Below are 26,465 nucleotides of genomic sequence, written 5' to 3'. Positions count from 1 at the left end.
GACTTTGGAGTGGCCTAGCCAAAGTCCTGACCTGAATCCTATTGAGATGTTGTGTTATGACCTTAAAAAGGCTGTTCACGCTCAAAAAACCCTCTAATGTAACTGAATTAGGACAATTCTGCAAAGATGAGTGGGCCAAAATTCCTCCAGGACCATGTAAAAGCCTCATTGCACGTTATCGCAAACGCTTGGTTGCAGTTGTTGCTGCTAAGGGTGGCCCAACCAGTTATTAGGTTTAGGGGGCGATCACTTTTTCACACAGGGCCATGATGGTTAGGATTTTTTTTCACCTTTAATAATAAACACCTTCATTTACAAATTGCATTTTGTGTTTACTTGTGTTGTCCTAGACTATTGATTAAATTGGTTTGATGTTCCGAAACACTTAAGTGTGACAAACATGCAAAGGAACAGGCAATGAGGAAGGGGGCAAACACTTTTTCACACCACTGTAACAATTCACGGACCCACCTATTCCACCTATAGCCACTAGAGCGACACCTCAACAAACACTGTTCAACTGTTCATACTGTTCATATTATGATATAATAACTTAATACTATTTATCCCAGTACCCTTTGCACTATGTTCCACATTTAAATAATTTTTATTGGACTCTTCATTGCACTCATCTCTCTACATTGTTTCTGTTTAGAGTATGTATATGCTAGTGTGTCTATATTAGTCTGTATATATTGTTTGTTTGTTTGTGTTGAAAGTGTAAGCAAATTGTGAGCATTATGCTCCAAAGGAAAATTTCTCGTATGTGTCTTCATACCTGGTCAATAAAGCTGATTCTGATTCTGAAACACACCAGTGGAACAAATATATCCCAACTTTCCCTATATGTGATCAGAGACACATTCCAACAAACGCATACACCTACACACCAAGATACCTGGTGAAATAAACCAGTGCAATGTGTGAAAGCAATAAGCAGCACTGCTTTCTTTAGTGGAGGGTAAATATTATTCTCACTGGACAGGCTGAGAGGGCAAAGGTGGCTGGAGTAATGTTGTATTACATGACTGGACTGTAGTGTGTGTGTGTGTGTGTGTGTGTGTGTGTGTGTGTGTGTGTGTGTGTGTGTGTGTTTGTGTGTGTGTGTGTGTATGTGTGTGTCCTTCCTGCTCATTCACTTAACCTTTGCAAGCTGACATCACACTTTAAAAAAGAAAACATGTCTGAACTCGATTGCCCTGAGAGATCTATTGATAAATAGGATTAGTACAAGCTGGAAAAACAGAAGGATGATGGAAGACTTTTTGACGATCTATTTTCCATTTATTTATGTCAATAGGTCCAAGGAAATACCATAAATAATATAAATACAAGTTTAATGAACTAAATGTAGAGATAAAGAAACTTTGCCACAAACAATGTGTGGCTAACACATTTTAAAGAAACAAATCATGCCCTAATAGAAGGTTCTTTACTTTCACCCCAGCTGAATTTCACAACTTAATTAAGTTTCAGGCTCATGGTCAGATTCGAGGCCTGGAACCAACACAAGGGCCATACTCAGACAAACTTCCAAGTGATTTTGCTTCTTTTTTTTTCTTTGGTTAAGAGGATCTAACCTGAAATCTAATAGCAAAGTTAAGGTGCAGGCCAAGTAAAATATCAACAGAAAACAGACTTCTTGAATAGAAAAGAGCTTTTCATTAGATGGACTGAGTCTGGGGTGAAGCCCAGTCAACCCTGTGAGCTAGAGATAACAGAGTAGCCACTCAGAGACAAGGTGAGGGATAAACCCACAGTGGTATATGAAGACACGCACACAGAAAGGCAAAAGGGCAGTCTAAAGACAGATGGTGAAACTTAAATGCCAACTACTTGGTTTATTAGTATAAAAAAAGCAAAATGTTCCAACTCACTGCAGAATTAATACTGCTGGAGCCCACTAAAATTGATCTAAATAAAATGTGTGGCAAAATAGATAAATAATAATGAGATTTGGTGGATGCTTGTCTGCTTGGTTTACGTATGAGGTTTTTGTTAAATTGCCTGGGTTTAAAATGTCGTGATTACATGCGGACTGTGTCAGAGGCCACCCACACATATTGCTGCTCCTCAATAGGTCTGCATGTTTTTCTGATGCCCTTCAAGTCTCATTGTTTTGATTGGGCTCATGGTACCATTAATTTCGACATGTTAACCAGCAAAACACACACACACACACACACACACACACACACACACACACACACACGCAAAATGCTATAAGAACCTTACCATCAACTACAAATACATACTTAAACATATAAACTTACACATTTGATTAAATATAAAATCCAATCACATAGTGCCTGCCTCTTTGTCTGGTGTCTTTTTTCTGCATTGTCTTGTCACACCAGAATAAGCAGCTATAAATCAGAATAAGCAGCAATAAATAATTGTGTGTGTGTGTGTGTGTGTGTGTGTGTGTTTTTTTAGAAACAGATGCTGGTTCTCTCTACTCAGTGTTTCTCGACTCAGAGGTTACTGTCAGCGCTTATATACTACACAGACCTAATGTAAATGTCATTCATGATGAAACTGTAGAGGAGAATTACGGGGCATTACGCATAATAACCCTTCCAACAGGGTCATTATTGCCTCATTCTGCCTGAATGGTGTTTTGCTTCTCGAATTGACAGAGCTAAGCTGGTATAAAGAGAAAAGAAAAAAGATGGAAAGGAGAATAGGAAGGAGGTAAAGTAAGTGGACAGACATCTCTAGAAGTGGGGGAGCAAAGTAAAGAGTTAGGGAGGAGGAGGAGACAACAACAGAAAAGACACTGAAAAAGGATGGAAAGCTAGGAAGCAGGACTAGATAGTTTGTAAGAGAGGTAAAGCCAACAACAGATCTCAAAATACAGCCAAGGCCATTCCCATGTTCTACACATTCAGGCAATGGTCTATGGTTACAGCTGTTCATACAAGCTTTTTGTAACATTCACTCACTCTGCAGCAAGGTCTATTTTGGTACTTTTAACACCAAAGTAAGTCCACCAACTGTGCTTTCCTTCTTCTCATCACCTCAAACAGCCTTGCTTACAAGTATTGATTCCACCCATCCATCCATCTCCAGAAGCCATGCTAAAATGCTTTCCAAACAAAAGAGGAACTGACAAACAGAACTAGCCCCAGAGTTAACCCTAATGTTGTCCTTGGGTCAAATTTGACACATTTTCAGTTTTTTATTACAAAACATGTGCACTCAATATACGCAAGCGCGTACAAGCGCGCACGACATCGAAAAAGTGACAAAAATTACAATAAAGTGATGATAGTGTTTCATGGTTGACTAGAAGACAACATAAGGGTTAAAAACTAAAATGATATCATATGATGAATGTCTATATTATTATTTTCGAGCTCCACTATGCTATTAAGAGTTCACACAATCAGTGATGACAGCAATTAATCCGTAAATGATGCAAACCATACATTAACTCAGCCAAATTAGTTTTGCATGTGTAATTATTAGAGCCAGACCGATATATCAGCGGGACGATATTAGGCATTTTCCAAACTATCGGTATCTGCCTTTTTATTTGGTCAATAAATTCTTTTTTTTTAATATTAATTAATCAAAATCATTTATAATGACAAATAAATGATTCTGATAAATGAGTATCTAAAAAATAAAAACAGAACAAAACCCACTTCAACCATGTTACGAGTGTTGGTGCTGCATAGGGTGTCCACCCGAGGGCGCGCTACAGTGTCCCTGTTGGCAAAACGCTTAGATTTTTTGTTCAAAAGGTATTTTAAGCTTCATGTTTTAAGTTTGTATTTTTATACATTTTTTATATCAGAACTTTAATATATATTCGTGTTCCTCTATTCAGTTGTGACAATAAAACTTTTTATTTTTAAATGACATTAATTATTTTTAATCAGTACTTAGAAATAACTACAAATTATTAATGTTATGGAAATCTGTTATGTTTTGTTACGCGTTTCTGTGTTGTTTTCTTAAGAATATATATGGGCCGATATATCGGCATATCCGATTTTTTATTTTAAAAATCCTTTATGGGTCGGGCTCCATTATTTATGCGTGCCTGTATAGGCGCACGTCTAAATAAATTGTGCAGCAGTCAGACATGATCATTTCTCACTCACACTTGCTAAATGACTATTTTTGCAAGCCTTAATTGATTATTTTGTATCAAGAACTAGCACGTCTGGCAAATATAGCCTTAATGTGCATGCATGCTGTAAGTTATAAACATAGTGCTTAGGCAAAAATACAGAAATAAATTAGCAAGTTTTACAGAGCTGCATATCTGTAAGCAGCAGCAGTAGCTTGGTTATTAATAATAATAATAATAATAATAATAATAATATTACATACTTTATTAGTCCCGCAAGGGGAAATTACAAGTTATACTCTGTTGTTATTACACACAGGCCTGAATTACACACATATGCTCAGTACCTATACACGCACTAATGGAGAGATTCACCACGGATCAGCAGAGTTTGCATGATCATTGTCATGGAAAACTGTTGAATTAGAGAGCACAGAAGGGAGAGTAGAGCCTGCTAAAAACACCTGGAATTGTAAGAGGAGGAAAAGAGATTTTAAAATAATATATTTAAAAAAGAATAAACATATTCAAACATGGGCAACTGCAAATATTTGGCCAATCTCTGACATAGAGTAAGACATTAAAATAAGGAAACTCAAGCGGGGAAGTAAAGTAAGCTTTATTTGGAGCCTAAACACAGGTAACGTTTCACTTCCTCGGACCCAAACACTTCCTCAGTCTATGCTGATTTAGTCCAATTTTACAGTTTGGTGCAACAGCGTCACACTCCGGCCCAATGCACATTCAGTTCAATTAATATAAAGTTTATCTTCTCTTTTATAAAGCATGACGTTTATTTCAGTTGCACATTTTAAATTTGTTGTCACTCTGCCAATATCGCAGATGCTTGTCTGAATGAATGCCAGTCTGTTTGTCTGTCCCTACCGTGCTCCTCCTCGTTCTAATACCCACCACCCCAACCTTCCCATGTGATGGCAACATGGGCCAATAAATCATAAAAGGAAAATAATGAAAGAGAGAAAATTAGTGCATTATTTAAATATTAACGAAACTGAAAGATGTACTATTGGCCTTATTGTCGTCTTCTGCTAATTGTTTTGGCTGACTGGAAAATCAACACATACACCCGCGCGCGCGCGCGCGCGACCGACCGACCGACCGACCGACCGACCGACCGACCGACCGACCGACCGACCGACCGACCGACCGACCGACCGACCGACCGACAGACCGACAGACACTACTCCCACTGAGTTGGCTTAAGTCCACCAGTCCATCTTAACGTCTTCAAGTCGGACTGTTTAAGGTGTTTCCTCTCATCAGCCAGCCAGACAGTATAATTGCCAGACATGCATTAAGTTTGATCAATTTAAAGTGCATTTTAACAGGATTAACAAGACAGTACACAAACAGTTTTAAAGAAAAGTACATTGTTGTGGATTTGTAGGCCTGTATTTACTATAGACATCTATCTTCAACTATACCAAAAAGTGGATCCTCCATCATTAATATAGATATTGTGAGAAAGGGGCAATACAAAAATGCCTTTGAGGAAAGTGAAGTGAATGGTCTTTCCATACAGGGTTCCTAAACAGCTTTTTCATCATAACGATATGATCATTTAGTGTTACTGGGTTACAAATGCATTATCCAAATTAATAATAATAAAAAATAAATAAATAATAAATGTAAGGCAAACTGATTTGTAACTCTAATTTGATTTGTAACTAATTGTAACTGTAATGTTAAAAATTAACATTAAGCAAGTGCGTAAACATTTAAAGATATAATATCTAGAAAACATTTTAATTAATATTGTGGTAGAGTGTTTAAAAGACAAAGTTCAACTTGAGCTGTTTCACAGTGTTTGATGACCAATTGTAGTTTTTTAATTAGTCTCCTCTACATTGACCAATACTATTAAGATTACTGTTTGTTCAAAGCGCATATGCTGACCACACCAATGCCCATTCTGCATAATAATAAACTCATAGAACGCTTTGTGTGTATCTGAGAAAGGTACTATAAATGGATGCTTGATGCGATCATGTGTGTGCATGCTTGAAAAAAATATTTATGTTTAACACTAATGTGTGCAAGGGGATGGATGGTGTGTGTGTGTGTATGTGTGTGTGTGTGTGTGTGTGTGTGTGTGTGTTTGCATGAATGTGTTTGATCAAGAGTATGTGGTATTAATGTCCCAGAACAAATATCAATATCATAAGGGAACAATGTTTCCCCCTCTCTCTCCATTACCAGCTAACCTTTTAAACAAACCCTGGTCTCTGTAAGGCTGTTTCTGCCATACTTACAAGATGGGAAAAATACATTAGGAATTACACTTCCAGCTATATAGAAACCGCTGATGGGAATCCATACTTCCTGCTTACTTTTCATTTTCTTTGGCATAAAGCTGGGAGTGGGCTTGAAAAACAACATGCAAGGGAGACATTAGAGTAATGGAGAAAAAAAAAGTGTGGGTGTGGGTGGTACTGGGGGTAAACCAGCACACAACACACACAAAAATAGTTCCCCCACATTTGTTTTTCAACTGCTGTTTTATAAGGAGGGAGAAGGGTTATGTTTAGAGTCCATATACTTAACAAAGTTTGATTAAAAAGATAATTATTTTCAGAAATGTTCCAAAACCATGTTTTAGCTCCCGGTAACAATTCCTATACCTAAACTCGCTATTGATACCGAGTATTGGTCCAAACTGTCTATGGACATTATCTAAAAAAACTGAAAGGGTGAAATTACCCTAACCTTACAAGTGACACTCTTGCACTGTTGAGCCCTGCACACATTGTCAAAGTTAATTGGCTACTTTTACCATGTTGTTTTGTGGAATAAAGCCCTTGCCCTGTGCGCATATATACAGATACTGTATATATATATATAGTACACACACTAAAAAATATTCGCTGTTTTCTTTGTGGGCATAAACCTAAAGGCAGGCAGTTTGAGTCTGGCTACAGTAAAACACTCATCTGGGATTAGGAGCCATTTATTCATCTCAGCTCAGTAATACTATGAGAGCCTCGCTTCAAAATCCAATGAATATTTCACACTTCTATTTCATATGCAATCTCTAGCGCTCAGAAGGGTGTATTGATGGGTATTAGAATCTGTATGCTTTACTTCTGTGTGTGCAGTTGTGTGTCTGACCATACAGTATGTGTGTTTTGGGGAATTAGTGGCCACTTTATTTGATCCCTGTATTGAAATGTGTATTTTGTAGTAAGCGGGTGTTTTATATTTGGTTTCTGTCCTGCAATGGTATCTTTTGTGCCGTTTCACTGCATTCTAAGAACATTAACAAAACGATTACTATCACTTTTAGATGAATCTAAGGAAGGAGTCCAAGAAATAGTTAGTTAGTGAAAAATACAAAAAGCTGTCAGTCAATAAAGTATGCATCTCTAGTATGGAGCTAGATTTGTTTCTTTATTACATGCGAGAAAATCAGCAAAGCAAGCTCTGGTCATGGCTGGGGGCCGGGGGATGTGCCGTTGCTACCGGGTGTGCAGGCTGGTTGGTTAGTTAGTTTGCTAACGCTAGCTCCAGGGAGGTTGTGCCGCTGCTACCGGGTCTGGGGCTCTCCGTGTCGCGCTGGATATCAGATCAGATCAGGTTGAAGGCGGCAGCGAAGCTTTCTAGCAATGTTTCCACACTGGCCGAGCCCCACTGAAGACAGACCATCTGCGGCTGCAAGACCTGGAGCTCACCGCCAGTGTTTCAGTTTGACTGTTAAAAAGTGTTGAGATAATGAAAAGATATTTATTTAGAAGTGGGCTGGCTGCTAGTTAGCTAACGCTAGCTTCCGCGTTCAACTGAGGCAGCGCATCTATGGCGGTGAAAATGGTGTAATGATTCAGATGGACTCCAGAGACAAGACGGTGCTCACCCGACTGGCCAATAGGAATGTGGTTCCGCCCATGACACTATTTTCACATCGAGAGAAAAATCCTGAGACAAGAGCAAAAAAACTGAATCGAGAAAAAAGACTTAGGTTTTGTGAGCGAAAGCGAAAATGCTTTGAGAGAAACACTTTTTTTTGAGAGACACTTTTTACACACTGCTTCAGTTGGACTGTTAAAAAGTGTTGAGATAATTAAAAGGTATTTACAGTATTAAGAAGCGGGATGGTTGCTACTTAGCTAACGCTAGCTTCCATGCTACATAAATAAGCCGGACAGAGTTGTCCCTTATCTGGTGAACCCTGCTGTCCCCGGCCGTCCTGTTGGCGCAGAGCTCCACAGACTAAGTCCACAGATACAAATTAGTTTTGCACCAAACCTATCACAAGAAGTGTTGCAAAAGTCAATGTGCGCAGACCCCCCGCTGTGTGATGCGAGAGTATTAATCAGCTCCACAAAACTCTCTCTGTATTTCTCAGTATGTTCAAAAGATTGTGACTTTCCCGCGCAGAAAACTGGATTTTTTTTTTTCAAATTTAGTTGTACAAGTTCTCAAGTCATATGCTATAACTGTTTACGTCACATCTACGTGCTCTCACATTTGCATCATATTTACCTTCATACTCATATCTTCCTCAATGAAGTCTTAAGTGAAGTGAGCTTGTTGCAGTGTAGTCTCTCTCTCTCTCTCTCTCTCTCTCTCTCTCTCTCTCTCTCTCTCTCTCTCTCTCTCTCTCTCTCTCTCTCTCTCTCTCTCTCTCTCTCTCTCTCTCTCTCTCTCTCTCTCTCTCTCTCTCTCTCTCTCTCTCTCTCTCTCTCTCTCTCTCTCTCTCTCTCTCTCTCTCTCTCTCTCTCTCTCTCTCTCTGAATCGCACAACATTCAAGAAAACTTTTGTGAACAAAGTTTTTCTAGACAAAATGGATCAGGGTGGCTATAGATATAAACAAGTTAAATTTACGACTTTTTAAGACTTTTTTTAAATTTAAGACCAAACTTACAATGGAAATACAAAGTGGAAATATACAGTAATCCTTCCAAGTATCACACAAAATAAACCGGATCGTAAAATAACATTGATTGGTTAAGTTTAAGAACATTGACTTAATGTTTGTAATGCTAAAGAATAACAAAAATGTAATTGCTGTCCTAAATTATTGGGATTAATAAATACAATATTTTCAGAATATTTGGGTCCCATGAACACATGGTTATAACATCAAGTGAATATTAAAAAAACACTGTTCCTTTTGAACAAAAAATAAAATGAATAAATGCCAATTCCAGCTGCTTTTAAAATGCAAAAGCTTTTATATAATTTGTGTGCGTGTGTGTAACGGACAGAGAGAGAGAGAGAGAGACTCAAATGGATGGGTTACAGTTTGTGGAAGACTCGTGGACAGAGAGTAGACAGCAGCGTGTAAGAGTGTATTGCAGTGTGGGAATGTGTATGTGTATGTGTGTGTGTGTGTGTGTGTGTGTGTGTGTGTGTGTGTGTGTGTGTGTGTGTGTATGTATCTATGTGTGTGTTCTCAGGTCTCCATGTGAACAATTTTTGTTCAAATTCTGATGTCTACTCCTGAGCTTTTGTGAATATACTTGGAAAACAATCCTAATATAATAAACAAAACATTGACTTGGCAATTGAGAAAGCCTTTCCAAAAGAGTGTACTTACCAATTTATCAACAACACACGCACATGCAAGTCCAGTTGTTTGCTTTTGGTTGTCTGGTTCAGTGTCTCGTAGGACATAATTACAAACGCACCGCATTTTCGGACTTTTGTGATGAGTTCTTTTTTGCTATATGGCGCCCATCAAAATTTAGCCACGTATCTGGTCTTGTCTTTTCCACAGGTTATTGACAGTACAAGCCCCAAATCTGGAAACATTGCTTGGAACATTGGAACCCTGTGGCTCACGCTGTCTCCCAACAAATGATCAATATTGCACAAGTTATAATAGTGCAAGCTGATAGCAACATATCAAGCTATAATAAGAAAATAACGCAATCAATCATTGCTATGACATTGCAGATGCAACTTGCATTTTATTTTCCCACCGGCACCATTGCAAGACTCTTTTTTTGGAGGACGGAGATCCTTCCATTTACTCCGGAGGACGTCCTACGGCTTGTCGTAAATTACGTTTCCATCAGCGTTTATCACTCATTATTTTGAGTTGATATTCATAAAATTCCATTGTATTTTACTGTTTCCATAAGGCCTTTATTGTTGGATATCACTTATTTGGGATAAAAACGTGTGTTTGGAAACATAGCTATTGTTTGTATAGCATAGTCATGAAAAGAAATAAAACAAACGTGACTCCCTGTGTTGAACTACTCTATTTTCTATTACTTACAGTTAGCCTAGAGGACATTTGTCGATTTGACAAATAAATAATGAGAATAACAATGTATTTGGTTGTAACATTTTTGAAATGTCAAAAACTCATTCCCTTGTACGCTTGTTCATTCTTCCCTATATAATAGGCACTCAATAGTTAACTGTATAGTGAGCAGTAAGCTGAGACTTGAGATACCTCTAAATCATCATTTTGCAGAATCAGGTGTAGTGCATGGATGTGCTGTGTTGCCCAACTATATCACAACTATAAACATACATTGCATTGTGGGATTGTTAGCAGAAAGAAGTGTACATGTCACGGACAGTACTTTTTTGAAAGCAAGTGTCCTAGCGAGTAACAACTAGCCAACAGCAGGACCAGTGCATGCTGCTTTCAGACTCTCAACGAAACCACACACACACACACACACACACACACACACACACACACACACACACACACACACACACACACACACACACACACACACATACACACACATCTAGTCTACTAATACTTCTTAAAAATGTCATGTGGAATACTATTTCTCCAATGTAAAATAGTTCACAGTCAAATTTCTACAGCAAGTCTGTGTAAAAAAACAACACTGTATATAACTCAAGATCATAAAACAGCTATTCTATACTAGCTATACTAACGGAACCTAAATTATCTTGGTTCCAAAATCTAAAAAACAAGATTTGAAACATAACAATGAACATTATGACATGAACAGAGGCTTGACTTCTATTTTAGAGAGATCAACTCAGTTCTTACCAAAGGTTCTTACAGCCCCGAGAGAAAATGCCAACCGATGCAACTTTGTTCTTAATTAGTTTGGAGAATCTCCAACAAATTCTGCAGAATTTATACATCCTTTAAGGCATGCAGTATGAGCCGAGGACAGGAAAATATACTGTGCATTACATTTTCTATCCAGTAGGTTCTTTAAGTTTTTAGGCTGTGACCTAAATGAAAAATCCGTTAACCATAGGACACAGGCTCATTAAAACATGTTGATACTGTTTTTGATATACTGTTTTAAATATGCAGAGCCACCAAGGTTCCAAAAGGTTCAAGATTAATTTGAGGTCCTAAGCTTACGTTAAAAAAATTAATTCAAGCAATGTACAATATTCTAATAATGCCAGTCTATGTGACAGTATGAAAAAACCTAGACTTTCCAAAGGGGACAATGAAAAATGAGACATTCCTCAGGGGAAAAATAAGAAAAACGGGATATATAGATTGAGTTTGCAAAGTCTCCAAAACTGAATTGCTAATGATACTGCCTAACCCTGAAGGCAACTTAAAACCTTTCCCTTTTGAATTTTGCTTGCGAGGCAATATTCTATTCAAGAAAGTGGCTTATAGGCTACTGCAGCTCAATACAATCAAGGCACAGATACGTGCTCAAACGTTTCTACAAGCACATACACCCTATGTGAACACACAGTGTTGTGTGACTAATTAATAGGTATACATCAAAAGGATTATGTGCATTATATGAGGTATCAAAATGATGCAGATGGTTGACTTAAATACAGTGATTTTGTAGCTGTCCGGCACTTGTTTCTCTTCTTTGTGGACTGGCTGGCTGGTTATTTGGTTAGTCGCATGCATGCCTGTGTACTCTGCTTACTGATGGTTGTTCAGGAAACAGGCCATTTTAAATAAAGGCATTTAAGGCTAACCTCACAAGTGTTAGTTTCACTTGATGAGTATTAACTAAGAAGATAAATGTTACATAGCTGTTTGTAGTCAGCTTAAAGCTTTAGTGCGTGACTTTTTGATATTAATAGACATCCGTTACATTCAAGCCATTGCCAAATGAGCTGCTACAAAGCTAATAAAGACTATCAGCTCCACAATACTCCCTGTGTTTCTTAGTATGGTTATGTTCAGAAGATTGTGGCGTCCCGTGACTTTCCTGCGCAGAAACTCAAGTGAAGATAATTACCTTTTTCTGAAGAGTCAATCATGTTTTTCCTGTCCTCCTAAGCTGCTAGCAACTGCAACGAGGAGGGATGGGGGGCACGTGTGTGATCACGAAAAGAGTGTATCATGTGGATGCGCCAACAGTTTTGTTGTTAGTGCTTTGAATTCCTCATGGGGTGATAGAAAATATGCAATATAGCTTTAAAGTCACAGAAAATGGTTAAATGCCTTGTTCCCAATGTCGGTTTTTATATTAAAAGGAAGTGAAATTAAATAAAGGAACACTTACTCACCAATCTCTTTAATCAGATTAAAATGAGGAGCAAACAAAAAACATGACATTCTGTCGATTGGTTCTTACCTTGTCCTTGTCTTCGACCAGATCACTGAGAATATCATCGGGGTCCAGAATCCCCCCATCACAGTACTCGACATGGTGGGTCCGAACCAGGAAATCGCCTTCCTGTAACACAGGACGCAACAAACGTAAACCCTCAACTCAGTGTATGAATAGACCTGACACCAGGTGACCAAACTCCCCGTAATTATCGTTTATGCACATATGTAACTGACTAGCTTCTTTAGATAGTGGCTGCAGGTGTCAGTCCCCCACCCATCATCATCTAATTAAAGTAAACCAAAAGTACAGAGGACTCAATAGTTTTAATTCATAAAAAATAATTCCAATGGCTGATAGGTAAACAAAAATAATCACACATATAATGTAATATAATTAAAATAACCGAGTGCGTAACATTGTGTTAATCAGGAATAAAGACATTATTCAGACCAGCCCAAGCCTATTTACTTTTAATATTCTATCCTGTAGCTTGAATGCCACTAATGCAATGTATTTTCTATGAAACCAACATGCTGAGGGAGAGTATAACACACGGAGGGATCATAAAAAACATAAAATGGAGAAGTAGCAGGAACAGTAGCAGTTTCCACTCATTGCAGGTGTAGAATAGCAGGACAGATACAATTGTTATTTACTCCTATCAATACCGGTTTTTCTTATGTAGAAAAAGGTCAATTAAAGTTGTGGGGGGTTTTCCCAACAGGTATACATTATGATATGGAAACATAGCAAACAATAAAATGTAAAGGCCTCCACTACTGGTCACCAACTTCTTCTCTCTGATCCTCATTCACATTTATACAGCATGACTCTAAATGTTCCACTCTCCTCCCATTTCTGGCCTCATCTTTGTTTCTTTCCTCCTTACATCTTCCACATCTTTCCCTAGGTGCCTTGGACAGATTACAACTCCAGTCTCTCTTTTTCTCTTTTTCTCTCTCTCTCTCTCTCTCTCTCTCTCTCTCTCTCTCTCTCTCTCTCTCTCTCTCTCTCTCTCTCTCTCTCTCTCTCTCTCTCTCTCTCTCTCTCTCTCTCTCTCTCTCTCTCTCTCTCTCTCTCTCTCTCTCTCTCTCTCTCTCTCTCTCTCTCTCTCTCTCTCTCTCTCTCTCTGCTGTATTTGGTCTGTGATTAATGACATCGACACTGCACCAGACAGCTGACTACATAGAGCTGGTTGTTGAACAACATATTGAGAGAATACACACATACATACATGCCTACAAACACACACAAAACCACAGCCTAATGAAAGGCACAAACATTACAGGGTGCTGCTCCATTAAATCGTTCTTTCAGGGTCAGGTGCTTGTCAATGCTTTTCAAAAAACCCCATCAGGGTGAGGGTAAAATAGAGCTCTGTGTCCCTGGTGTCTGCAAGTCTTCATGTCAATACCAGGTCCTACACTGAAGTCAGCTCTGCATCAAATCTCTTTCCAATAGATTACGCACTATACTTTTTAAAATCATTTGATAGTATAAATTTGTTTTTTGTACAAAAAAAAGACCTGATTAGATGTACAACTTCCTTTCTGATTTCAGAAGAAATACCATTCATTTTCAATAAAAAGATACAAAAGTTTGAAGATGCTAGTATCGGTATAAACCTTTGGTGTCTTAAAGGAGTTCTGGCCATGTAACTTAAGAGTGTTCACTAAGGCTAGGCCCAGAATGATTTGAAATAAAAGTTATTTCCCTGGTGAATACTTAAAGTTAAAATATTTGTTCTTAAAGTCAAGGTGTGTTACAGCATAGTTACTGTGTAATGGTTTTGCTTCGTAAATATGTCATGTCAATTTCAGTTATTCCTCCAACATTTCCTAATGGGTTGGAAATAGGGCAGGAATGTCAATTAAAAAAGCACTTAGTAATTGTAGTAAGGCTAGTTGTAAGAAGTAGCCTAAGTGTTACTATTCTATTCTTCTCCTTTAATAAGCGCACCAAGATATGTCCACTTGTTTGCGTTACAAAAAAAAACTAAAAAAAAACTTACAAGCTTTGGTCTTGAGACTAGTCATTCTTGACTGCCACCTGGTGCCAGCTGATGCAACTTACAAACATGGTTGTGTTTGCTTCCTAAATAGAGCATTAATCCCAAGTTAAATATAGCCTGGGTCCATACAAAACATGTTCTATTATGTCACAAAAAAACATTTAAATGGCTTTTCAACCATCAGTGTTACAAAACACTGTGGCTGTTTATACAGTTGAATTGTATCTCCATCTTCCTCCCTCCTGCTGGAATTCATTGTGTGACTAGACTATAACACAGACTTGGCTGCTACCCAGGCCAGATGTATGAGAGAGCATTAACCAAAGTGTAATGTAAATTATTTGTATCGTTTGTGCCCTCAGCTTTGCACATAACAATAATATCTCACAAAGACTAGTGTTTTTATTACTGGCTGGGCTTCAAAATCAGTCCTGATAGTGTTAGATTGTGTCTATACTGGTTTAATTGCAAGTCCTCAATTCATCATTCCCACACTGCAGTGTGTCACTGCACTACCAATTTTACAAAACTATGCCTTGACAAAAGACGTGATAAACTGTACCATGTTTTACATTCTTAATGATTAACTACAAAGAACCATTATAAACAGCACTTTCATTGGACTGCTTACAGTCAAATATTACTTCCCAGCTAATATTAAGTTACTAAGTAAGATACTAAGATACTAAGTTAAAAATGTATTTTGTCAACAAATTCCACCCTGGTCCTCACATCCTAAGGGCATGGCAAATAGCTTGAGTGCAGAATAAGGCTTATTCGGGATGTAGTATATCTTAGAACCAAATAATAATAATTTTTCTTTTTTTTAGTTTTTGCAATGCTACTGCATTAGTGCTTAACCAAATATTGATAATAATGTATAACCAAATTAATCATTTATCAAGCAAAAACTCAAATATTTAGCTCAGCATGTAATATCATACAATCACAAAAAAGGTGCTTGTTTTTCTCCATTTCGTGTCATCCTGGCATTTTTTCACTCATAAATAGATGTCTTTTAAGTAAAGACCCGTTTGGCTTTATTCAGACATGCAACATATTTTCGGTAAGAGCTGTGTGCTTGTTTAATATTTTTTTACCTGATTCGAACATGGGGAGCAGAGAGAGATTGACACCTTAGACATCACTTTGAGATACAGTGAGGAAAATAAGTATATGAACACCCTGCTATTTAGCAAGTTCTCCCACCTAGAAATCATGAAGGGGTCTGACATTGTCATCGTAGGTGCATGTCCACTGTGAGAGACATAATCTAAAAAAAAATAATCCAGAAATCACAATCTAGGATTTTTTAACTATTTATTTGTATGATACAGCTGCAAGTAAGTATTTGAACACCTGAGAAAATCTATGTTAATATTTGGTACAGTAGCCTTTGTTTGCAGTTCCAGAGGTCAAATGTTTCCTGTAGTTTTTCACCAGGTTTGCACACACTGCAGAAGGGATTTTGGCCCACTCCTCCACACAGATCTCCTCTAGATCAGTCAGGTTTCTGGCCTGTTGCTGAGAAACACAGAGTTTGAGCTCCCTCCAAAGATTCTCTATTGGCTTTAGGTCTGGAGACTGGCTAGGCCGAGCCAGAACCTTGACCTGCTTCTTACGGAGCCACTCCTATCCTCGCTGTGTGCTTCGGGTCATTATCATGTTGGAAGACCCAGCCTCGACCCATCTTCAATGCTCTAACTGAGGGAAAGGGGTTGTTTCCCAAAATCTTGCAACACATGGCCCCGGTCATCCTCTCCTTAATACAGTGCAGTCGCCCTGTCCCCTTTGCAGAAAAACACCCCCAAAGCATGATGCTACCACCCCCATGCTTTACAGTAGGGATGGTGTTCTAGGGATGGTACTCATCATTCTTCTTCCTCCAAACACGGTTAGTGGAATTATGACCAAAAGTTCTATTTTGGTCTCATCTGACCACATGACTTTCTGGTAGTGAGATCTTGCTTGGAGCCCCAGTCCGAGGGAGATTGACAGTCATGTTTAGCTTCTTCCATTTTCTAATGATTGCTCCAACAGTGGACCTTTTTTCACCAAACTGCTTGGCACTTTCCCCATAGTCCTTTCCAGCTTTGTGGAGGTGAACAATTTTGTCTCCAGTGACTTTGGAGAGGTCTTTGGTCTTGGCCATGTTAGTAGTTGGATTCTTACTGATTGTACAGGGTGGACAGGTGACTTTATGCGGCTTCAATGACTTCAAACAGGTGCATCTAATTTAAGATAATACATGGAGTGGAGGTGTGCATTTTGAAAGCAGACTAACAGGTCTTTGAGGGTCAGAATTTTAGATAGACAGGTGTTCAAATACTTATTTTCAGCTGTATCATACAAATAAATAGTTAAAAAAATCATACTTTGTGGTCACCCAGATAGCTGAGTGGTTAGAGCGGGTGCCCATATACAGAGGCTTGCTCCTTGACGCAGTGGGCCGGGTTCGAATCCGGCCTGCGATCTCTTTGCTGCATGTCACTCCCCCTCTCTCTCTCCCCCTTTCACACATTGTCATCTTTCTAATAACAGGAAAAAACCCTAAAAAAATATCTTTAAAAAAATCATACATTGTGATTTCTGGATTTTTTTTAGATTATATCTCACAGTGGACATGCACCTACAAAGACAATTTCAGACCCCTTCATGATTTCTAAGTGGGAGAACTTGCAAAATAGCAGGGTGTTCAAATACTTATTTTCCTCACTGTATATATAACTTGTAGTTGTAATTTTAAAAATAAATGTAAATGCATGTTAACATATTATATGCTATTATATCATAGACAGTATAAAACTACATTAGTACATTTGAAAAAAAATGAATTAAAAAGAATAACAATACATTAATCAATCAATCAATCAATCAATTATCATTAGGATTCTTGACGTTTTCATCCCCTAGCCATCTAATTTCCCATTACCACCCTGTGGGTGCAGCAGGTAGTGGTAACACAATGGAAAAATCACTGCAGAGATGAGCCAGGACACAGAAATCACAATCAAATTATAGAATATGTTTTAATTACAGAAGGAAAATATGTCATGATAGAAGGTTTTTGCAAAACACAAACATCCAACAGTCTCCTTTCTTGCTAACCTGCTGTTGTTTTTAGGTCAACAACCCCTTTGATCTCTTGCTATAGTAGGCAAGCCACACAGCCAAGACGACAAGAGATGGAGAGGTAGAGCGATAAGAGCTGTGAGCGCACTGATCTTATCTTATCTATCGTATTAGTTAGGGGGAATGCAAGGATCATGTGCTACACATTTTTGGTAACTGCAGAAACCATGTGCCTCCAAGTCTGACACTTTAAATTCCTAGAGGGACACTCAGATATTGTAGGACTAAAGATAAGAGTTGTAAACAAACTGATCTAACTTGAAATCAGAGGGATTAGCACTTAATACACTGTTCTGCCTGATGCCATTACAGATAAGCCTTGGCAATTTGAGATATTTTACTCTCAGGACATGATCCAGAAATTATTATTGGGTCAAAGTATCATCCCACCAGAGTTAAAACACTATGTAGATTATGTCAGGTGTGTGCTTAACCCCCCAACCTCTCCCCCATGCTTTATCTCTAAACAGTAAGCCTTTCTAGTCTTACAGTTGACATAAGAGTTTGGTATGCTTGCTGTTGTCAAAACTGGAAGCGGTGCCAAGATGTGGACTTGGGTACACTGAGAAACAGCTAAATGTGAGTAAACTCTGGAGCGGAAAATTACATTTGCAATGATATGGTTCTATAAGCCAAACCTGAAAGATCTGGATGGATCATCCCAATTTTGTCAAAGTCAATTATGCCTGTAATGTAGTAGCATTGGTACAAAGTATTATCATTTAAGAGAGGCAGTGTGTACTGATGCAGCACCAAACTCTGTTAAACTGTCCCTTGACCCAACTTGTGACTCACAGTAACAAAGCTTGTCTTTTGTGAAAAGCAAAGCAGAAAATTGGTAGTGGAAATGCCATGGTAACCATTGCTCACCAAGTTAACATTTCAGCATTCCACATTTAGGCTGTGCACAAGGTGATTCTTCACTCATCTTGTTAGGTTTATCTTGATGGTTCGAAATAAGATTTTATTAGCATCTTAACTACTCGTCGGCGTTCATAAACTTGGATGTTAACCTTTTGACACCGTCTGGTGAGCAGCCATCCTTTGATCATTAACTTGGCATGTGAAACCAACCAGGATGATCTGTACAAGGGCATTCATTCGAATATAATAATGATCTAGTTACGGCAAGCTTGTCAGGCTAATTTGGGGAAGCATATGTGCCATTACGTCGTACATAACTTGGAGAATAGAACAGAATATAATAGAATATTTGCCAGGCTGGATCAACAGTTTGTCTGCAGAGAAAGCAGCACGTGCTTACTACTTGCCTCTTAGAAATAATTGCCTGTGCTCTGGCATGGGTCCAGGATGTTTTAGGATTTTATAAGCGTGTTTGGCCACGCCTCATCAGCATTCCTGCCCGTGCTAATGAAACTACAGCGCACACCCACACAGGCAGGAACCCTTTTATAAACATCCACCTTACAATTAATATGTGCCAGTGTAAGCATTCACATGCATACACACACCATCATCTTACAAAAAGTGTTTGTTTTTATAATTATATATATATACACACACACATAATTTTAGCACCAATGTTGTGTCAAATATAGATATTATCTATCTATAATCATACACATTGCATATGTTTATATATATTAGAAAGGCAACTTAAATCACATGTCACTTGAAGATATGCTGATGTTGATGCAATTGTCCAGTCTGATATTTCACAGAATACAGCCGATTGGACCCAACACCCAATAAACGGGTATATCCAATAGCACACAACTGCAAACTTCTGTTTTGCCAAAGGTGATTAAGAAGTCTGTCAACAAGCTGATAACTTCCTGACAACTCCCTTTGAAAAACAACCTCTGCTTCCCCTCCTCAGGCCACACTTCCTCTTTGCCCTGTGCCAGCTATCTCCCTTTTTCACATTCATCATCTTTGTTTCTGATTCCTTCAAAAGGTTTATTCATTTCCTCTTTGCTACCTCTCCACATTAATCTTTATACGGACTAGTAAAATAGCCAAACGCAGGCGGGATGTAATATTGTTTACAGCAAAATTTGTGTCAAACCATTCTGAGTTCTGAGTATTGTGGCGCAGAGACGTCCCAGCCTACAAATTGTATCCTACAGACCAAAGAAAAAACTTGGTTTGGTACAGATCCTCGCAAATATCACATTTTAACATTAAGATTTTTAAATGAAAGGGAGAATAATGACCAAAAAATCATTATTCCCTCTAATATTGGGAATCATATTGCAGTCAAATCAATAATTGCAATTAGAGATCTTCCATCGTAGAGGCCTCATTACTGTACATGGGTGGCCCAAACCCATCTAAGTGGTTGCATTTGAGCCAAATATAAAAGGCATACTTCAGTAGATTGGTTTTGAATACATTATGCCTACTCAAGTTCCATGTCTTTCTACAGTTTACCACATTGTGCTCTGTCTTTGCCAGCTGTCCTACACGTAATAAATGTATATTGTCCGCAAGTTGTGATACTAATGCAAACATCATGAATACTCACAGGTGGGTAAAATGTCTTTTAATGAACGGAGAGCTCATACCAAACATAAATTTGATTTGATTAACCCACCAATGCCAAATTGGTTATATGCATGTCTTTACAGCTTAGCATCAGTCAATAAGTTATGCTTATGTTTACAAACAGGTTAGCCAAACTCAAGGTTGCATATTGTATTTAGTTTTCTTTGAAAAGAGAAAGAAGAGAAAAAAAGAAAAAGAAAGAAGAGAAAACGACATGAGCTGAGAGTCTAAAGAAACTTTAGGGGAACTTTTCAAGGGAGTGGTTTAAAGGTTGGGTGTACCATACATAAACACATCAGCACTCTATTATTGCCTTTCCCGTTCTAATCCCATATGTTTATTCTATTCCCCTTTGGTTCCATACTGGGTAACACAAAGCAGTATACAAATTCTAATAATTAGGCTGCTATCAACGTGAAACTAAAAAAATGAAAAATTAAATGTAACTAATACACAAAAGAATCCTCTCTAAAAACTGCATATTTGAATTGTTTGCTCCTGTTAAGCACTGCTGTGACATCTCCAAACAAAGCAGCTGATAAATAGGACTGCCAGTAGTACTGAGCTGGATGAAGCAGATAGGGAGGAGGGAAAGAGGGAGAGAGTCAGACAGAAAGCTAGCTGTCTCTGTGACAATTTCAAAACATGATTTGCCTAGCTCTGGGAGGGAGGATTAGGGACTGGACTGCTCTTTAACACACACATATCTTGGCTTTCTAATCCTGGAATACATTAAAGCCATAATTACACCGCTACAAAAGATTAGTGTTGCAGTGAAATGAGTGAAGAGAGCGAGAAAACTACACAGAGAAACAAATAAAAAGAGAAATGAGGGGATGGGATGAGATGAAGCAATTTAAGAGAATACATGTTCTCCATCCCAGAGAAGAGGGATGAAGGAGAGAAGAAAGACAAGGAGGAGGAAGTCAAAGGAGGCAAAAGGAGGGTTATGAAAAAATGAACACAAACATAAGGAGAATATTTAAAATGTCAAAACAACAAACAAGGAGAAGAGAGAGAGGCCAAAACTATCACAAAACTGGTAAGAATGACGGAGGAAGGAGAAGTAAAAACAGAGATTACAAACAGGAATGTAAACAGAGTAAGAGGAGGAGAGACCGCAAAGGGCTGACGAAGGTGTGGGAGAGAGTAGGAAGAGAGAAATTAAAACAGAAGAGAAAGAAGAAGAGTCGCAGGATGGCTGGACCTCTCACACACACACACACACACACACAGGAAGTAAAGTATTTAAACAATCTGAGACGTAATCGATAGAGCAGGGAGGTGCATCATTACACACATCGCTGCTGCAGGAAAACACACCTGGAGCACTCACTCTGCCTCTCACTGAACATTAATAACACCTAAAATGTTGCTGCTCTTGTGTTAGACATGAGGTAAACTGCCCGGCAACATGGTTTGTATAAACCTACTGCTTCTATGTTTTAAATTCAAGCTGAATTTTAAATGAACATGCATTAGTGTTATGGGGGGGGGGGGGGGGTAAGGTAATTTTTCTGGTGAGATATCTGTCGGAGCAGGCACGAGAAATTGTTGGTAATATCACTTTGATTCCAAAGGGAGTTGAACCATTTGAGCTTTCCCTACGTAGCTTTACGTCTCTGCTTGAATCACAGTAATGAGGTTCCAAACTGTTCATTCAGATTTTGAGTTGATTACAAACAGAACAACAGGGTGGTTTCCCACAAATGTTAAATGTTGTTGAGGAACAGACAGTTCAAATCATTAATTGCTAATAGCAAACGCCATGTGCATTTGTTGAAAATGGGAAAAGTTTTAACAAACCATATTTGTGGTCTATGCAGTATGATGTGCGCCAGTCAGTAGCACAACACGGGAAGTTAAAAAGCCATCTCCTATCAATAAACCATTTAGAGAACTGACATTTTGACTTGTCAGAGCACAAAAAGCACATGTGAAACAAATGTTTATGGCTCAGTTCCATCAAGTGTTCCGGTAAGCTGTGCCAGTGAACCAGTGTGCACAATACCAGGACCGTAGAGCTAGCTGAGATAAATGCAATAGCGTTGTTTTAATGTTATCAATAATACCTATGGTTTTTACTGCTATGCCATACCAATATGTCTGCCATAAAAAAAGCAGATCCTCAGATGTCAATCATAAGCTGGAAATGCCCACCCAAAGGTATATACAAAAATGTATTAAAAAAGGTTTTTGTATTGAAAAGTAGAGAGAGCAAGGAAAAAAGGGTGGGAAAAAGGAGTCAATCTACAAGTGCCGTTTCTGTGTCCGTCCCACATAAACACAAACGCACACAGCATCAGCATCTCCCACTCAATCACAACTGAGGCCATCTATCAATATGACTAGTGTGCTCTTTGAATAATGGAGCCAATATGAAGCGAGTCACTGAGAAGATTTGGTCGTTTGATGGGGGTCACATGAGGTTCTTGCCCTGAGAGCAGCGAAGGGACTCAACAGAAGTCATAAAGGAATTACAAGAGGGAGTCAGTTGCATTTTACATTTACAACTAAAGTGGAAACGACTCATGCCTTTTCCTGTCTGGACCATCATAATTCACATCAGATATGTGTTTAATTTTTTATACAGCAATTATGGAGAACTGGACCTCCATGGCTTTGTCTAATTTCCCAAGACTTTGGGATGTGAGAATCATATGGCCTTTTCATGATATAAAATGACAGAGAATTTGATTATTTTAAGACTTTGGGGAAAACCTCAAATGTTATAAAAGTGCAGTTTCATAAAAAGTAATCTCCTCTCATATCTAAGCCTTTCAGGAGTTCATAAAAATCTTAACACTTTATAACAAAACTATTTCAGACAATGAATAATAACTGATAGCTAGGAGGTTAAATTAAAAGGTTAGATTACATTTTTGTTCATGTCCTTGGACTATTTGGTATCAACAAAAGTGAGTTTCACTTTTGTTGATACCAAATAGTCCAAGGACATGATGTTCCATAACTGCAACAATTGCCACTGAGATGAATGAGCTGCATTGACATGAGAGAAACATCCACCATAACTGTCTTGTAAGGTGATGTACAAGGTGAGTACATTTTAAGATGTATCTGACATGTTTGAACATTGAGTATAAATAGTTAATTATAATAATAATAAACACATTTGCCTGGATGTGGAGCAGCTATTGTCATATATGTGACAACACTGCCTATTCTCCCAAGAGACCAATTGTCAGTGCTAACAGGTGCATTTCAAAATTATGAACAGTACCTGTTCCAGGAGTTTTCTGTATCTCTGTGTGGCTTGCTGGATGAGGTCCCTCACAGTCCACCCCTCCTTGCAGGGCACCACCACACCTGTCTGCCCAAATGTCACTGTCACTTTCATTATAGAACTCCCAACTTCATCCAAGATGCAGGCCCTCTGGATGTGGGTGATGATGAACAATGGTGATAATGATGCAAAAAGGCTCCAAAAGCTCCAAACTGCAGAATGCGCCCCCCCAGAAAGTCTTTGATAAAGAGGCAGAGATTTGACCAAAAAGATAATGCAAGAAAAGGTGGGAGAAATGCAGGGCTGACTGTAAGTGGCTTTGTTTGCCTCAAAACTCTCACTCAAAAGACTTCTTCAAAAGTCACAAACCTTGTCGAAGGGAGTCAATACAGCTCTTCTCTACTAACTCTGCCAAATGTATTATCTGTATGTCCATGACATTCCTACCGCCTTTTAGAGCCACAACTCAGGGTGATAATGATGACACGAGTAAGGACATCCGGCTCCGATATTACTTTCTCATGCTATTGTCGTGAGGTTTATCGCTCCTTTTCTCATCTCCTCGGGTAGAATTCAACTTTTGTTGATTCCATTTAGTTAAACTTGTTCAACTTCCAGAAACCTTAAAAATGCTGGAGCCTTTTTTATTTTGAAGAGCAGCAGGGGTGTGTGAATGTCATTTCTCACCGAACTAACGCTAACTACAGTAACCGAACAGTATAGCTAGTTAACTTCACTTTCCAATTGGCTAGTTGTCTGTCTGCTAGCTCCACTTGGCTAAAAATGATAGCTTGATACTGTAACCTGGTGCGGCTAAGATAACAAGCCAAGGATGAAAGCTTTTAGTTTGCCACATGCACTACCGTTAGTTAACGTCACGGCTTTCTCTCCTATACCAAGTGATGTGTTCCTACTTGTTTTGACGGATGGGCAAAGGTTTAACGTTATCCAAATGTTCACATTAGAGTTAGCCAGCTGAGTCCTGCGCTAGCTAACGTTAGCCACCTTAGCTGAACTTTGGAGGGAGGGATGCAGTCGCTCGTGCATCATTCCATAAGTTTTTCCTCTCGCAAGTTTTCTTCTTCCAAGCGGCAGCATCCACTTCATCACCGACGCACACAGTACGGCAACTTGAACTTTGTTTTCACATTCGGGAACAAGCCTGAGGCGAAGTTAAACAGTAAACAGACCAGAGCGGCACTGTGTGTTGGAAAAGTTTTGAGATTCCTTCAATGCCGTCCGCTCCTGGCCAGTTCCTGACCAGCTCCTCCACCTCTTGTTGCTGTCACTTTCTTAAAGGGGAAGTACTGTAATTATTGCTGTAATGAGAAAGTTTAGAGAAAATACACAATTCATAGATCCACATTCTCAGTTGCAGTTTTCGCCCAAACAGCAAGATATGATGTGAAAGGTGTGAGAGATATCACTAGTGATAGAAGAGTTATTTATTTTAATCTACCCTGAAATCATGTTTAAAAAAACAACAACTGCTGCAGTGGTTAAAAACATACTCAAACAGGTCATTAAGATAGCAGTAATGTAAATATTTGTGACAGCCCACACGCAAACTGATTAAAGCATGCATTAATTTAGTTTTTGGCCACTGGCGGCAGTGGAACACCCCATAAACAACAACATGAATGTATTATCATCTTGGAAAGTTGTTACTGCAAATTCACATATCTTGCAGACACAAAGCAACATTAGCATGCAGTCACTCTGAGTCATGTTTGTGTCCACCTTATGCATGAAATATTCACTCTTCTTTAAGCTCTGTTTAGATCTCCAAACCAATTAAGTTGCTAAAACACATTGTAGAGCAGGAGGAGAACAGCAGTTTGGTGCTAATTCTCTATTGTGTCACTAAAAAGGACCCTTTTCAAACTAGGCTTAACCATTTGGTCCATTGTTAACAAAAATAAATACTGATAGTGGATATTTAAAGTTTACGTATAACCATTATCAATTTCAGTCTATTCAAACGTCAAAAGTAAACGTACTACTTTTGATGAATAGACCTTTGTTTTTTCACAGAAAACCTTTGTATATATAACAGTAGAAAAATCAAAGGTATCAATAATAAAATGAATGATGGCTGAGTTCCATTTAGCTGCATCAGTTTCAGGGTCTTGGTATGGACTTTTTTTACATTAGACACTTGTCATAGTAGGAAGCACAGCTGAAATTGATAACCTTAACGATGGCTCAATTCCATCAAGTTGTCCCAGTAAGCTATTTCAGTGAGTCAGCATGCACAATGCAAGGGCCTCTCCTAAGTGAAATGCAGCCAGCATTAACAGTTTTGAATACACCTGTGTTTTTCCTACTAAATGTCAACATGTCTGCCGTGAAAAAAAGGGTTTGTTGTTCATGCTGGCTCACTGGGACGCTGGCATGGCTGACTGGGACCATTAAACCGAACAAAGCCATGTTTAATGTTATTAGCAGTTAATAACACCTGAGCTCCTCTCTTATCTTATGGTTTTCTGCTTCTATTGTTTGTTTGTATATTTTCTTTGAATGTTTTTTTCCTTTATTGAGCCTTAAAAAAGGGAAAACATCAATCAAATATTGATAAATATTATATAAAATACAGACCTTTTTGCAAATAAATAGTAATAGATAAAGTTACAATCAGTGACAGTCACAACTATTTTAGCATATAATTTAAAGTCAAAGCTATAATTTTAGTGGTCCACATTAATACCGCAGACAGTCAAATTTGAGTCTTACAGTACTTGAAACCTAATCAAACTCCTTCTACTGGCTGACACCAGCTCTGCATTATGATGTTGAAGCCAACAAAAATACAGTATTTACCAAACATTTGGGCTTTTCACATTTTGATTCATCTTCAAAGAGGAAACCCCTCCCTCTGAGGTGGAGTTTGACTTTGTAATTAGCCGCTCAAATGTACGCATGTATATGTCTGCTAATTGATTTGGGCTAGGTTTAGTTTCTGGGTCACTGAATTCCATTGCTTC

General features: G+C 38.5%; 1 protein-coding gene across 5 annotated transcripts in view; it reads right to left on the bottom strand.

Annotated features, from left to right (window-relative positions):
• LOC117952448 (partitioning defective 3 homolog B-like) overlaps positions 1-24,744 on the bottom strand; it is a 206,756-nt gene extending 182,012 nt beyond the window's left edge. For 3 of the 5 annotated variants that reach the window (XM_034884746.1, XM_034884747.1, XM_034884749.1), the window contains exons 1-2: positions 23,479-24,742; positions 12,608-12,709 (exon numbers count right to left, since the gene is read on the bottom strand). In XM_034884746.1, the coding sequence (XP_034740637.1) occupies positions 12,608-12,709; positions 23,479-23,595 (219 nt within the window). In that variant the 5' untranslated portion in view covers positions 23,596-24,742. Of the gene's footprint in view, positions 1-12,607; positions 12,710-23,478 lie in introns of all 5 variants that reach the window. The other 2 variants (XM_034884748.1, XM_034884750.1) reach the window with 2 other exon arrangements.
• Positions 24,745-26,465: the final 1,721 nt, after the last annotated feature.

Source organism: Etheostoma cragini, chromosome 11, assembly GCF_013103735.1.
Source record: "Etheostoma cragini isolate CJK2018 chromosome 11, CSU_Ecrag_1.0, whole genome shotgun sequence".
Lineage (NCBI taxonomy): Eukaryota > Metazoa > Chordata > Actinopteri > Perciformes > Percidae > Etheostoma > Etheostoma cragini.
Note: the sequence above shows the minus strand (reverse complement) of the source record. Positions and strands in the feature narration are given on the sequence as shown.